This window comes from Heliangelus exortis, chromosome 3, assembly GCF_036169615.1.
Source record: "Heliangelus exortis chromosome 3, bHelExo1.hap1, whole genome shotgun sequence".
Lineage (NCBI taxonomy): Eukaryota > Metazoa > Chordata > Aves > Apodiformes > Trochilidae > Heliangelus > Heliangelus exortis.
In genome coordinates, this window is record NC_092424.1 from 112367113 (window position 1) to 112380059 (window position 12947).

Sequence of the window (12947 nt, forward strand, 5' to 3'; positions counted from 1 at the left end):
TGGAGCTTTTTTAACATTCAGCTTCCAACCACTGGAAGTTTTCATGGCTTACCAGTGCCCCTCACAGAAATACCTTTAAAAATGACTTGTCCATAGTGTTGTGTCTCCTCAACTACTTGAACATCTTTATTCACAGCATCAGAAGAGTTTCCTAGGCTCTAGATTCCTTTTCTGTCCCTCCTTTGAATCCTGAGCAATTTCTCTGTATAATTCCTGATAGGTCAACACAGAAACTGCACTAAATATTCTGAAATTTTACTGACTCTGCATACAGAAAATAACTTTCATACTCCTGACTAAGGCTTCCTTTTTGTTACAGGCAGGAGTTGCAATGTTTTTTTTTTCTCTCTGGGCTCACTGGAAGGCACAAAAGCCCCTGCATCCTTCTCAGAGTCCCTGCTTCCCAGGGTAGTTCCACATTTTGAAGGTATCCTCTGCATTTTTTTGTCCCCAGATGTAGCAGCAAGTGGCATAATTATGATAGCTGTTAAAATATTGAAATGAGTTACCGTGTGTAATATTTCTGGGAAATGCTAGGAAGGATGATGTTTATTGAAACTATATAAACAGATAAAATGTTTTCCAACACAGTTTCCCATTTATGTTTGCACAGATGTAGGTAATGTCACCAAAAAGCCTTTTCCAAGAAAGATAAATTAAATCAAAAGGGTTGAATAAGGCAAATTGCTAAAATGCTCTGTTGGTACCTCTACACACCACCTCTTACCTTTTTTTATTTTTCCCCTTTTTGACCTTCCTTTTTTTCCCCATTTTTCCTAAGCATACAAACCAACCCCTGCCACTGAAAATTAGAAAAAATAAATACATTTCTTTAAGAAGGGCAGAGATATGACCACCTCTGAAGCTGTGAAGAAATATGCTTTAATTTCCGAGACAAAAGATAGCAGCACAGAAGAAATTGTCATCATCAAAGTTGAAAAAAAAATGTTTCTATTGTCTCCTGTGCCCCTCTGTGGGAATTTTCCCAGCAGAGGCAGCTGGAAAGCAGGGTAATTGTGAGCTCTGCTCTCTCATTCTCTCTTCCTCTCTTTCTCTGTCAATAAATGTCTGCAATCATATTCTTGAGCTCCAGTGTGATTTCAAGGTTCATCTCTTCCATGCAGCTCAAACACTAATTATCCCAGCTGTAATTAGTAAGATAATTAAATACTGGCTCACTCATCACTCTACCTTGTGTCGGGTCATGATTCTCCCAGAAGACCTTGAGCAGTTTCTCAAAGCTGATGTTTTCTGGCTGATAAACCACTCGAACAGCCTCTGTGTGGCCAGTCCTCCCTTCAAAGACAAAATAAAATCAGATGTTATTAGTGAGAATTAGCATACCTAGGATTTTACATTGAGATCTAAGGCACCAATTTTGGGTTTCCCTTTTTTTTTTTTTCTTTTCTTAACAGTGTTTGGATTTATTGCCATTTATACTTAAGCTTTTTTATACAATATTTTGTACACCTGCCAGCTTTAAGATGTCCTGTCAGCTTGGACAAAGCCATCATGAAATAAAATAACCAGAGAGACAATAAGGTAAGACAGGGGTGTTGCTGCAGTAGTCTGACAGCTTTCTGGAGAAAAAAAAAATTAAGAGTTGTTAAATATTTGTAAGCAACAACCAGTAAAGCATTTTAAACATTCCAAATACAACATTAAAATTTGGAAATGTAGATGTCTCAGCTCTCTTGACAGTATTAAACTGGGCTTCAATTCCACGAGGTAAGATATGGGTAAAATAACTGAGTATAAAAACAAAATTTCAAGGACACAAGATCACACAAAGAATTTCAAACTATTTCACATCCTCCAAACCACTGATGCCAATGGGCCAAAGAGAAATCTGACTGAATTTTCTAACAGGAGATGAAGCTCAAGGAAGATTAGCAGGTGCTAGAGCACACTGAAACACTTTGTTCTCAATTTCCAGTGACATTACAGGCACGATTTTTTCATTCCTTATGTGTCCAATCACTCACATTATCAATGAAAGACTCAGCTTCAGAAAATGTGAAGGATCTGGCCACATCACTCACTTTAATTGTAGCTAAGAGTTAGATTGATGAGTGCTCAGACACCTCAGGGTGAAAAGTCCATTGCACTGAGTGCTCAGCAAATATTTTATTTATATTTTATTAATATTATAGACATTACACCAAATATTATATATCACACATTTTATAAATTCAGGCATATTTGTTAGAATATATGCACCAGTGTGGAAAAAAGTTGTCCTGTTTTTCAGTTAAATCATAAGAAATGAATGCTAAACAAAAGTAAACTGGGCAGCCAGATTTACCCCTTGGTAGGCATATAGTAAGCTCCTTAATCACACTAGGCCAGATTTATTTCATTTATACCAGCATAAACTTCAGATTTACTCAACTGCTTTCAATAGAATTGTTATATTTTATACAGTGCAAGAACCAGCTGAATCTGGCTCAGTGGTGGCTGCTGAATTTGCTGTCACCAAACAAGAAAATCAGAGTCTGTGAGTAGCAGAGGAGCCTTCAGTAGAAGCACCAATTCAGTACCAGGAGAAATTTTAATTTAAAAAAAAAAAAAAAAATAGTAGAAAGAAATAAAAAGGATGCTGGGGTGTATTAAAGAGACATAACAGGGAAAAGTATGACAGCTTTATATCTGTTAATGGGGCACCTGAAATGAAGGAAACCTAAATGGGGCACAGAGGGGTGGGCTTGCTATTAAAAGGGATTTCAAAGCCTGGGATTAAATTTAGTCCAGAATGCAGAGGAGTAAAAGGGGACACATCTCGGATATCTGCAATAAAAATTCTGATAAAATCAAATCTGTTCCTCTCTAGTGTGCTTCATAATACAACAAAGATCTGTTCACTGGGATTAAAAGGCAAAAAAGAAGAAGTTTGATGTAACCTGGAGCCAGACCCATGCCACCCAGTCCACCAGGATGTTGTCCAAGCAAATGATGGCTCAATTCCTCTTTCCCATCCACTACTGAAGTCCATGGAAGCAACTCATTAGCCAAAGGGGAATTCTGATGATGGGTTAGCAGAAAGGGATCATAGATTCAGGAGAAGCAAAACACAAGTCACAGATAATTGGCTTAATAATGAAGTGAAATGGTCTTTCTAATATTAGGGCATGACCTGGTGGCCAGCGTGGATCAGGGACGGAATTTATTCCAGATTTCATGGTTTAATATGGATTCTCAGTGAAAATAATGAGCCCAGGTTGAGAATTTTGGGTTTGCTCAAAATAAAGACAGAGAGCAAGCAGCCAGTGGTCTGCCAGGGCTTTCACAAGTCTACATCATATAACTAAAAGGAGATTAAGGAGTGGCTTCTGGCCTTAATTCTCTTTCTCTTTTTTTCTTTTAAGGCAATGTGAACCTAATGAAAGGTTCTTAACACTCAGGAGCAAATTGCTTGTCTAAGATGACTACCTTTAGATCACAAGAGAGTTTTCTTAAAGAACTTCAAAACAAGAGAGGCATTACCTTCCCTCTCAGTTGAAGCAGCAATTACATCTTGTCAACACTGTCTGCTCTGACTAAGCCAGAAGTTCAAAGAATTGGCTTTCTTCTTTCCCTCTGAATAAGGAAATAATGGTGCTACTCTGAGAACTGTAGCCTGACCTCGAGGAAAAAAAAACAAAAAACCTCAGATGTGTGGCTACCAGCCTCACAGAACCCAAAGCATATTTAAAATTCATCCTTGGAGGAAAGCAAGGAGGTGATGCTGCTGGTCCTACCAGATTCACCTCCCATTTTTACTCAAAGCCTTTCCACAACCCAGAGTACATTATTTCAGGATGCAGCCTGGCTATTTCTACTAGGAACCAGTTTAGTCATTTCTGGGGAGCATTCCTACATCCTTGTAGTGGAAATTAAACCACTCAACTGGGTGTACATGAGCCAAGAGCCAGGTAAAATGCTCCACGGGGGACAGATGAGCCCCAGGATTTCCTACAAGAAGCACAGAGAAAAAACAGTCTCAGGGAAGAGGAAAAGAGCAATCTCAGCCTCTCCTCACAACAAGGATCATAGAATCATAGAATCCTAGGGGTTGGAAGGGACCTGGAAAGATCATCTAGTCCAACCCCCCCTGCCAGAGCAGGGCCCCCTAGAGTACATCGCCTAGGAACGTGTCCAGGTGGGTTTTGAATGTCTCCAGTGAAGGAGACTCCACAACCCCCCTGGGCAGCCTGTTCCAGGGCTCTGTCACCCTTACAGTAAAAAAATTTTTTCTGATATTCAACTTGAACCTCCTATGCTCCAATTTACACCCATTCCCCCTTGTCCTATCACTGGTCACCACTGAGAAAAGCCTAACTCCATCTCCCTGACACTCACCCCTTACATATTTGAAAACATTGATGAGGTCACCCCTCAGTCTCCTTTTCTCCAAACTAAAGAGCCCCAGCTCCCTCAGCCTTTCCTCATAAGGGAGATGTTCCACTCCCTTAATCATCTCAGTAGCTCTGCGCTGGACTCTTTCAAGCACTTCCCTGTCCTTCTTGAACTGAGGGGCCCAGAACTGGACACAATACTCCAGGTGCGGCCTCACCAATGCAGAATAGATGGGGAGGAGAACCTCTCTTGACCTACTAACCACACCCTTTCTAATGCACCCCAGGATGCCATTGGCCTTCTTGGCCACAAGGGCACATTGCTGGCTCATGGGCATCTTCTTGTCTACCAGGACCCCCAGGTCTCTTTCACCTACACTGCTCTCCAGCAGGTCAGCTCCCAACCCCCTGTGCTCAGCCCTGGTGAGGCCACACCTCGAGTACTGTGTCCAGTTCTGGGCCCCTCAGTTCAGGAAGGATATCGAGGTCCTGGAACAGGTCCAAAGGAGGCAACCAGGCTGGTGAAGGGACTCGAGCACAGGCCCTATGAAGAGAGGCTGAGAGAGCTGGGGCTGTTCAGCCTGAAGAAGAGGAGGCTCAGGGGAGACCTCATCGCTCTCTACAACTCCCTGAAAGGAGGTTGGAGCCAGGCGGGAGTTGGTCTCTTTTCCCAGACGACTTTCAACAAGACAAGAGGACACAGTCTTAAGTTGTGCCAGGGGAGATTTAGGCTGGATATCAGAAAGAATTTTTTTACGGAGAGGGTGATCAGACACTGGAATGGGCTGCCCGGTGAGGTGGTGGATTCTCCATCCCTGGAGACATTTAAAAAGAGCCTGGATGTGGCACTCAGTGCCATGGGCTGGGAACCACACCGGTGGGTCAAGGGTTGGACTTGATGATCTCTGAGGTCCCTTCCAACCCAGCTAATTCTATGATTCTATGATTCTATGATTCTATACTGGGACATCGTGTTGTTCTTCCCCAACTGCAAAACTCTACACTTCCCCTTGTTGAATTTCATCATGTTTCTCCCTGCCCAACTCTCCAGCCTGTCTAAGTCTCTCTGAATGGCAGCACAGCCTTCTGGTGTGTCAGCCACTCCTCCCAGCTTAGTGTCACCAGCAAACTTGCTGAGGGTACATTCTATACCCTCATCCAAGTCGTTGATGAAGATATTGAACAACACCGGTCCCAGTAAAGATCTGAAGATACCAACAGGTTACCCCAAGCTGCACATGGAACCTCCCAGCTCACCAGTGCAAAACATGATTCAGCTGCAGGCAAAGTGGTAAAAGGGGATTTAAAATAGGTTCTCCCTATTTATCTCCTTCTTTCCCTTTTTGCATTAGGCTAAAGTCTGACTATAAAACCAGAATAATTCTTTTCCAGTTTTGGTTTCAAACTTCTGTGCCAAAAGAGCAGAGCAGGCATCAAACCAGCTAACCACTCCTCTGTATTGTATGTACATATATATATATATTTATATATAAAATCACTGAAATATTTCTAATCACATCTTTTTTTGGCAATATTTCTCAAAATGCAGAGGCAGTAATCAAAGAGAAACAATAAACCCACTTGTTCTCCCAGAAGCTGCATGGCTTTTAACAAGGTATTTAAAAGGCTAACACTGAGCAGCTGAAAGGATTAAAAATGAAAGCTGATAGACACAATTCTTTCAGTAATATTCAGCTCTTCACCTCTTTCAGAAGTTCTCAGGAAAGGTCCATTTACATTAAGTCAGAGAGTCAGTGTCCTCAGTTCACCTCTTGCTTTTAATTACCTGATCTTTACCATTCCACAGGAAAACCATCCTTTCAGTCCCAAAAGTTTTAACAAGAAGGAGCACTTCTAAAAGCCTTCTCCCCCAAAAAAGCCTGAAGAGCTGCGTTTTTTAAATAATTTACTGAATCACTAAATATCATTTCCTTTGCTGTTCACTGTGCAAATAGAAAGCCTGGATTTATAGGTGCTATTATCGGATTTCCAGTTCTGGTGCTCAGTTCTCCTTCAGCTTTAGAAGGAGCTTAGCCACTGGAGAACCTCACTGCAGATGATAAGACTTTATTACAGGGTGGCAGAGAGGGCTGTGTGCCAAGAGCAGATTGTCTGTTTATCCTATATCCATTTCCCACTCGGAAAACACAGCCACTCTCCCAGGATTAGCTCCAGCGAGCTCTTTCAGTGGGGATTCAAACTCTGGCAAAAAAAAAAAAAAAAAAAAAAAAAATGCTCCTGTAAAGGGCCATAAAAAAAGACATCTGAGTGACACCTCGGTGCTCCTTTTCAATTTTTCAATATTTTCTTTTTTTTTTTTTTTTTCCCTAACAATGCTTAGATTTTCACCTTCTTAATCATCTCCCAGGTGAGTGCCCAAGCCGAGGGATTAGAGAAGAGAACTCATTCTTTTTAACTTGCTGGATCCAGTGAGCATTTAATTATTTCCAGCAAAGTGGAACAACTTCAAAGGGCTGGTTGGAGAGCATCTCACCTGTGAATCCCCACCCCAGGACCTGGGGGTCTCCTCTTTACCAACTCCAGCCTGGGGGTGGAATTATAAAATCCGAGCAACACCAAAACTTGTGCCCCATTTCTTCATTAAAAAAAAAAAGGGACTTGCTTCTCTTGACCCACTGAAATAAAGGGTTCAAATCCAAGAAATTGCCTAAGTGTAATTTAAAGAAGCAGGTGGCAGATCTCAGCTGATGCACCTTTCAGAGCTCTTTGATTCTGGAGCTAAATTTGTGCCATTTGTGCCCAGGCCCTGGTGAATATGCAAAAAAAAGTGATAGGTCTTTTTGAGCATCTGCTTCTCCTGGCCTGGGAATTTTTATTTTATTTATTTTTACTCTTCCCAGAATAGCAAGGTGTTAAATAAACAAAGGGTTCAGCACTAACACTCCCAGAACTCACACTGTGGGGATCTACTTAACTTTTGGCTTTTTTTTTTACCTTCAAACTAAAGAGGATGAGAAGAAGTAACCAGAGCCTGATAGATTTTTAAGGATCCATCATGATAATTTTAGTTGAATTCCTGCCTAACATACATGAGAAAATTTCCCTGGCCCATATTTTGAGCTCATAAAAGTAACATTTCTTGACTCACAGAATCACAGAACCACTGAGGCTGGAAAGGACCCCTGAGCTCATCAAGTCCAGGCTGTGACCTGACACCAGACTTTGGCTCAACCCACTGGGCAGAAAATCCACCAGAAGTCAAAGTAACTTCACCCAGAAGTTAATACCTTTTACTTTTAAAACAGGAAAAGAAGAAAAACTAACACAACAGACATTTTATTTATTACCTGAGTTTATTATCTTTCTGTGCAAACACTACTAGGAAGTCATCCCTATTTTTTTTTTTTTCCTAAATACATCAACTGATGCCATCTTTTTATTTAATGGCACTCTTGGCCTCATTTTTTGGGTTTTGGTTTTTTTTGTGAGTTGTTTTTTTTGTTTTTGTTTTTTTGGTGGTGTGTTTGGTTTTTGTTTGTTTTTGGTTTTGGTTTTTTTTTTTTTTTGGTTGGTTGGTTTTTTTTTTCTTTAATGTTTTGATATCATACAAATGTACTAATTCAGACCTTCAACCTCCCTTTGGTCAGAGCCACAAGCAGATGCATAGAGGATTGCAAAAGCAGATGTGAAGGATCTCCTATATGTGAAAAACCAACTGATTTTATCTGAACTTGGCTCCCACTGGTGCAATTCTGCTTGGAGAGCTGCTGAGGAGCCCAATCCTTATGGATTCACCTGCAACTTTCCTGACCACTTTTCACTTTTTCAGGTTTCTTTTCTCACTGTCTGGAAAAGCCTGTAAAATATATCAGGTATAAAAGGTGGCTACTATTAATTTTTTTTTTTTTTTTTTTACCTTCCTTATATCTCAAATAACTTCCATGACTTTGTGAGCACTGAACTAGGAGAGAACATTTGCTTCATTTATCCACTGTGAACTTCTGCTTCACAAAATCCAAAGCTTCACCTTCTCAGTGTGAGCCCCACTCTTCTATACAGTTGTATTAAAATATTTCAGTCTCATCCAGCAAGAAGCCAACTGATCACTGTGGGCTGGCCAATTCTGCAGTTATTCATCAAAATAAAATTTTCCATAAATTCTAGAAGCTTCCTCCTGGAAGGCAGAAACTTCTGCCTGGAGCACAGGAAATCACATCCCTGACAGTGCCTACAGAGAGAAGCCCAGACAGCAGCTGCAATGTGGTGCTTCCATCTACAGAGAGAATTTTCTGGACTTTTATTTATTTATTTTAGCAGAGGGCAGGTTATTGACACAGGAAATGTAAAATTTAAAAGATAAGGAGATTGCTGAGGGAGCAATGAACTGCTGCAAAACCTGCTGCTGGTGACTGGGAAAATCAGGTTGGGTTTTAGCTCATCAAATCAAAGTTAAGAGAATAAAAGGTGACAGTGAAAATTGGGGTACACCGTGCTCTTATGGATAATTTTTGTCACAGAAATACAGTCCTGTTTCTTGCTAAAACTAGCTGAATTAATTTAAAATAATGTAGATTGTCAGTTTAAACACAGAATGTTGGCTTTTTCTACAAATCTGCAAAACAAAGCTACTAAATAGGCTTTTTTCTCATTTGAATTTATTTAAAATGCATATAGTACAGCTAGTAAAGATTCTTACTTTTGTTTGCTAAAATCCCAGGTATTCTTTAGCAGCAAATTGGGTTTGATAACCAGACACTGAACAGAAGATTTGAAAACAAGACCACTACTACTGACACTTTTTTCTTCTCTTTTCATAGAATGGTTTGGGTTGGAAGGGGCCTTAAAGATCACCCTTTAAGGGGCCTTAAAAAACCCCCTGCATGGGCAGGGACACCTCCCCCAGCCCAGGGTGCTCCAAGCCCCATCCAACCTGGGCTGAGACACTGCCAGGGATGGGGCAGCCACAATTTCTTGGACAACCTGTTCCAGTGTCTCACCACCCTCAAATTAAAGAATTTCTTCCTAATGTCCAACCTAAATCTCCCCTCTTCAAGTTTAAAGCATTTTAAAGATATTTTTAAGACGCCGAGAAACCAATAGAAGGAAAAAAATAAAACCAAAACCAAAGAACCCCACAATTATATGGAATATACAGGGGAAAAGGAGACAGCACGAAGTGTGCTCCTAGGAGTATGTTGTGACTTAACTGAATTCCAAAGGATCATCAGGTTCAGAAAACATCCCAGTGGTTTCTTGCAGATGTAAAGGAAAGCTTCTTTAGCACTGGTGTCAGGAGCAATGTCTGCATCTTGGGGACAGGGGTTTGGTTGGGATGGGTGAGGTGGGAAACCTCTGCTTGGAGCTGGGCTGGGTTGCTGGCAGAGATCTCTGAGCTGCAGAAACCACATCAGCTTAGGGCTTATCTGACATTGCTCCTGGTCAGTGCAAGAGAACATCTCCTGTGGCATTGAGCTGAAGAAAAAGTGTTGAAGATAGGAGTATAATTAATGCCCCTCAACGTGGTTGTATGGGATATAGGTCTTGTCAGCCAAATTCGATTTCATTCTCTCATGAAATTACAAGTCTGGTTGTAATAAATGAAGGATGTAATAGCATGGATGTAATAGACTTAGACTTTATTAATGCATTTGACTTATTACTTCGTGACAGTCTGATTAAAAAATTAGCACCGTACAATATCAATAGTGCACATTTTAAATGGATTAAGAATTGTCTAAATGAGGGGCCTAAAAAAAATAGTCTAAAGGGAACAAGCTTTGAATGGCAGCATTTTTATCTGTCCTCTGCAGGGACTGGTATAAAGTCTGTCTCTCTTAAAGTCTTTCATCAGTAATTTTAAAGAAATAAAAAGTCTGAAGGTACAGAATCTGTGGATAGCTCAGATGAGAAGGTTGATTGGGTGGTCGGATGAAGTGATTTGCTGAGTTGGGACCATTCAATCAAAAATATGTTAAAAACAATTGTGCCTAAAATTTCTGCTCAAGGGAACAAGTGACACACACCACACCTACCAGTGAGGAACAGTCTTGGAGGAAAGTGACCAGTGATAGGACAAGGGGTAATGGGTGTAAGTTGGAGCATAGGAGGTTCAAGTTGAATATCAGAAAAAATTTTTTACTGTAAGGGTGACAGAGCCCTGGAACAGGCTGCCCAGGGGGGTTGTGGAGTCTCCTTCACTGGAGACATTCAAAACCCACCTGGACACGTTCCTAGGCGATGTACTCTAGGGGGCCCTGCTCTGGCAGGGGGGGTTGGACTAGATGATCTTTCCAGGTCCCTTCCAACCCCTAGGATTCTAGGATTCTAGGATTCTATGAAAGTGCAAGGGTGGCAGCAGATAAGCAAATAAAACCAGCATTTCATTGCAGTATTGCAGTCAAGTGGGAGAGTGACTGAATTGGGATGCCTGAGTAAAAAAGAGGTTGGGAGGAAAAGCTCCAGAGATCAATCCTGACATTAAGCAGATCCTCAAAAATAGGTTTCAGTGACAGCCACAAAGAGCATATGTTTAGCTTTTCAAAAAGCAAACCTAGAGGTTTTTAATTAAAGGATATAAGCACCTTCTCAGGAAGAGAAGTGCAAAAGGGGTTTTTGAACCAGCAATGAAAAGGCACATCAAGAGGTGGTGGTAGGAAGGGAAAGCAGGAGAATGGAGTTGGAAAAGTAGGGACATCTTTGAAATGCTGGGGATGGTTTCCTGCTCCAGAGCCCTGCACTGCTCTGTTACACCCCTGGATCAGTCACTGCTCCCACAAAACTGCTCTGGAAACCAAGGGAAGGGGTCAATTCCTCATCTCCTGATGTTTTCAAATCACATCAGGTTTCCTTTTGGGACAGACATTTCAGACAAATGCTGGGGAAACTTAAAAGGCAAAAGCTATAGGGCTTAATAAAATAGGAGCTGGATGAAACGTAATGACCTGTCATATAAAAGATGTCAAATTAAATAATGCAGTGAGCCCTTACCAGCCTTAAATGCTGTGAATATAGGAGTGAATTGCCCCTCTTTTTCCTTTGTTCACTTGGCTTTAACAAAGCCTTTCTATCCCAAACACTGCTCTCCACACAAAGAGTTGGGACTTTTGTATTATCTTCTTTTCATCACAGTTGATGAGGAAGGCTTAAACCTAACCACAATTTCTATAGGACCCTTATATAGGTGAGCTAAAATCTTCCAGCTACAGTGTCAGGAACAGAAAAACACCATATTGCCACGTTTACAAAGTTCTCATTTAAAAAAAAAAAACCCAATTTAACCCTAAACTTCCATATCAGAAGGACAGAGCATTTAGGCATCAACAAATCATATTTACTGGCAAACCAGTAAATGGTACCAAGGAAAGGCAATGCCAGGCTTGGATGTGAAGCTGAACACTAAATTAGGTGCCAATAGAACAAAACAAGTGGTCATGCAAGTGAGAAATGGCAGCTTTAGGTCTGGATGCATTAATTATCAAGTTAATAAAATGAAGGATGAAATATGGAAGGAGTAACAGGAATCACAGAGCCTTAGCCTGGTAACTAACAGCAATCCTGTATTTTTGACAGCAGAGTACATTGCTCTGGAGCCAAGAATTCGGGCATAACTGGTTTACAAAGTATTTTTTTCTGTAAAAATAACTTGCTAAAATAACCACTGCTCTCACAAAAATTTAGGCTTTGCTGCTGGAAAAAAAAAAAACAAACAACAAAAAAACCAAGCACGTTACTTCATAGGCTTTCAAATATTGAAAAATCATCATGTATCTCATGAAAAGTAGTTTGGAGAGTGGTAAGAAATTAAAGAAGGTCAAAAATGTGGCTATGTGAACACACAATGGCAGAGTGAAGCTATGCACTGAAAATAGGTGGGTTTGAAAAATGTCACTGAATTTGTCACCTTCCAGCCTGGGCCTGAACCACTCAATAACATAAAGCAGTACAAACCAGTCCATTTTCTTCCTCAAATTAGGGTCTAAATTTTGGAAGGGTACAACAAAATAGGGAGCCTATATTTTTTTATTCCAAATACATTTGTTTCTACGTCCTCAAAGATAGCACCAGGAAATCTGCTGCTTGTTCCAAATCATTCCAAAAAGCAGAGCAACAGCTCAATATACAGTTTTGATTTATACACCATTTCTGGTGTTTAGATGATGTTTATAAGAGGAGCTGGAAGCCACAATGCAGTTTTTCTATTTTCCCCACTCATTTTATTTGGAAGATAATACAAGAATTTTCTTTAATGTCATCCCCTGCTACTCTGGCATTACTCAGAGTTGCTGCATTTCATGTGTGTATTTCTCTACCCTGTATTAAATAATAAGTCTAACAGTAAGAAAGGAAAAAAAACCCCAAAACAAGGCAAGAAACACTTCTATATTTTTTATACAAACTCTTCCTAGGGAAAAGCATGGTACATGATGAGCTTGCTATCAAAAGAGGAAGATCACTGAGAGAAATTAAAATTCCTGAGAAGTTTTATTTATTTATAGTAAAAATTACAACCTCAACTCCTGAAACACACCATGAATGCAAAGCTACTCCCCTGATTAAAATTATTCATATTACAGGACAGATTTAGTGGTCTGTACAATTTGGGGTTCTGTTTTGGGGGAGAAATAAATTTCAAACTGCTCTGCTTCGGTTTCT

At 40.5% G+C, this 12947-nt stretch overlaps 1 protein-coding gene across 3 annotated transcripts in view; it reads right to left on the reverse strand.

The window, feature by feature from the left end:
* MSRA (methionine sulfoxide reductase A) overlaps positions 1 to 12947 on the reverse strand; it is a 354714-nt gene that overhangs the window by 133390 nt on the left and 208377 nt on the right. For all 3 annotated transcript variants that reach the window (XM_071742207.1, XM_071742209.1, XM_071742208.1), the window contains one exon: positions 1192 to 1296. In XM_071742207.1, coding sequence (XP_071598308.1) covers positions 1192 to 1296 — 105 coding nt within the window. The remainder of the gene's footprint in view (positions 1 to 1191; positions 1297 to 12947) is intronic.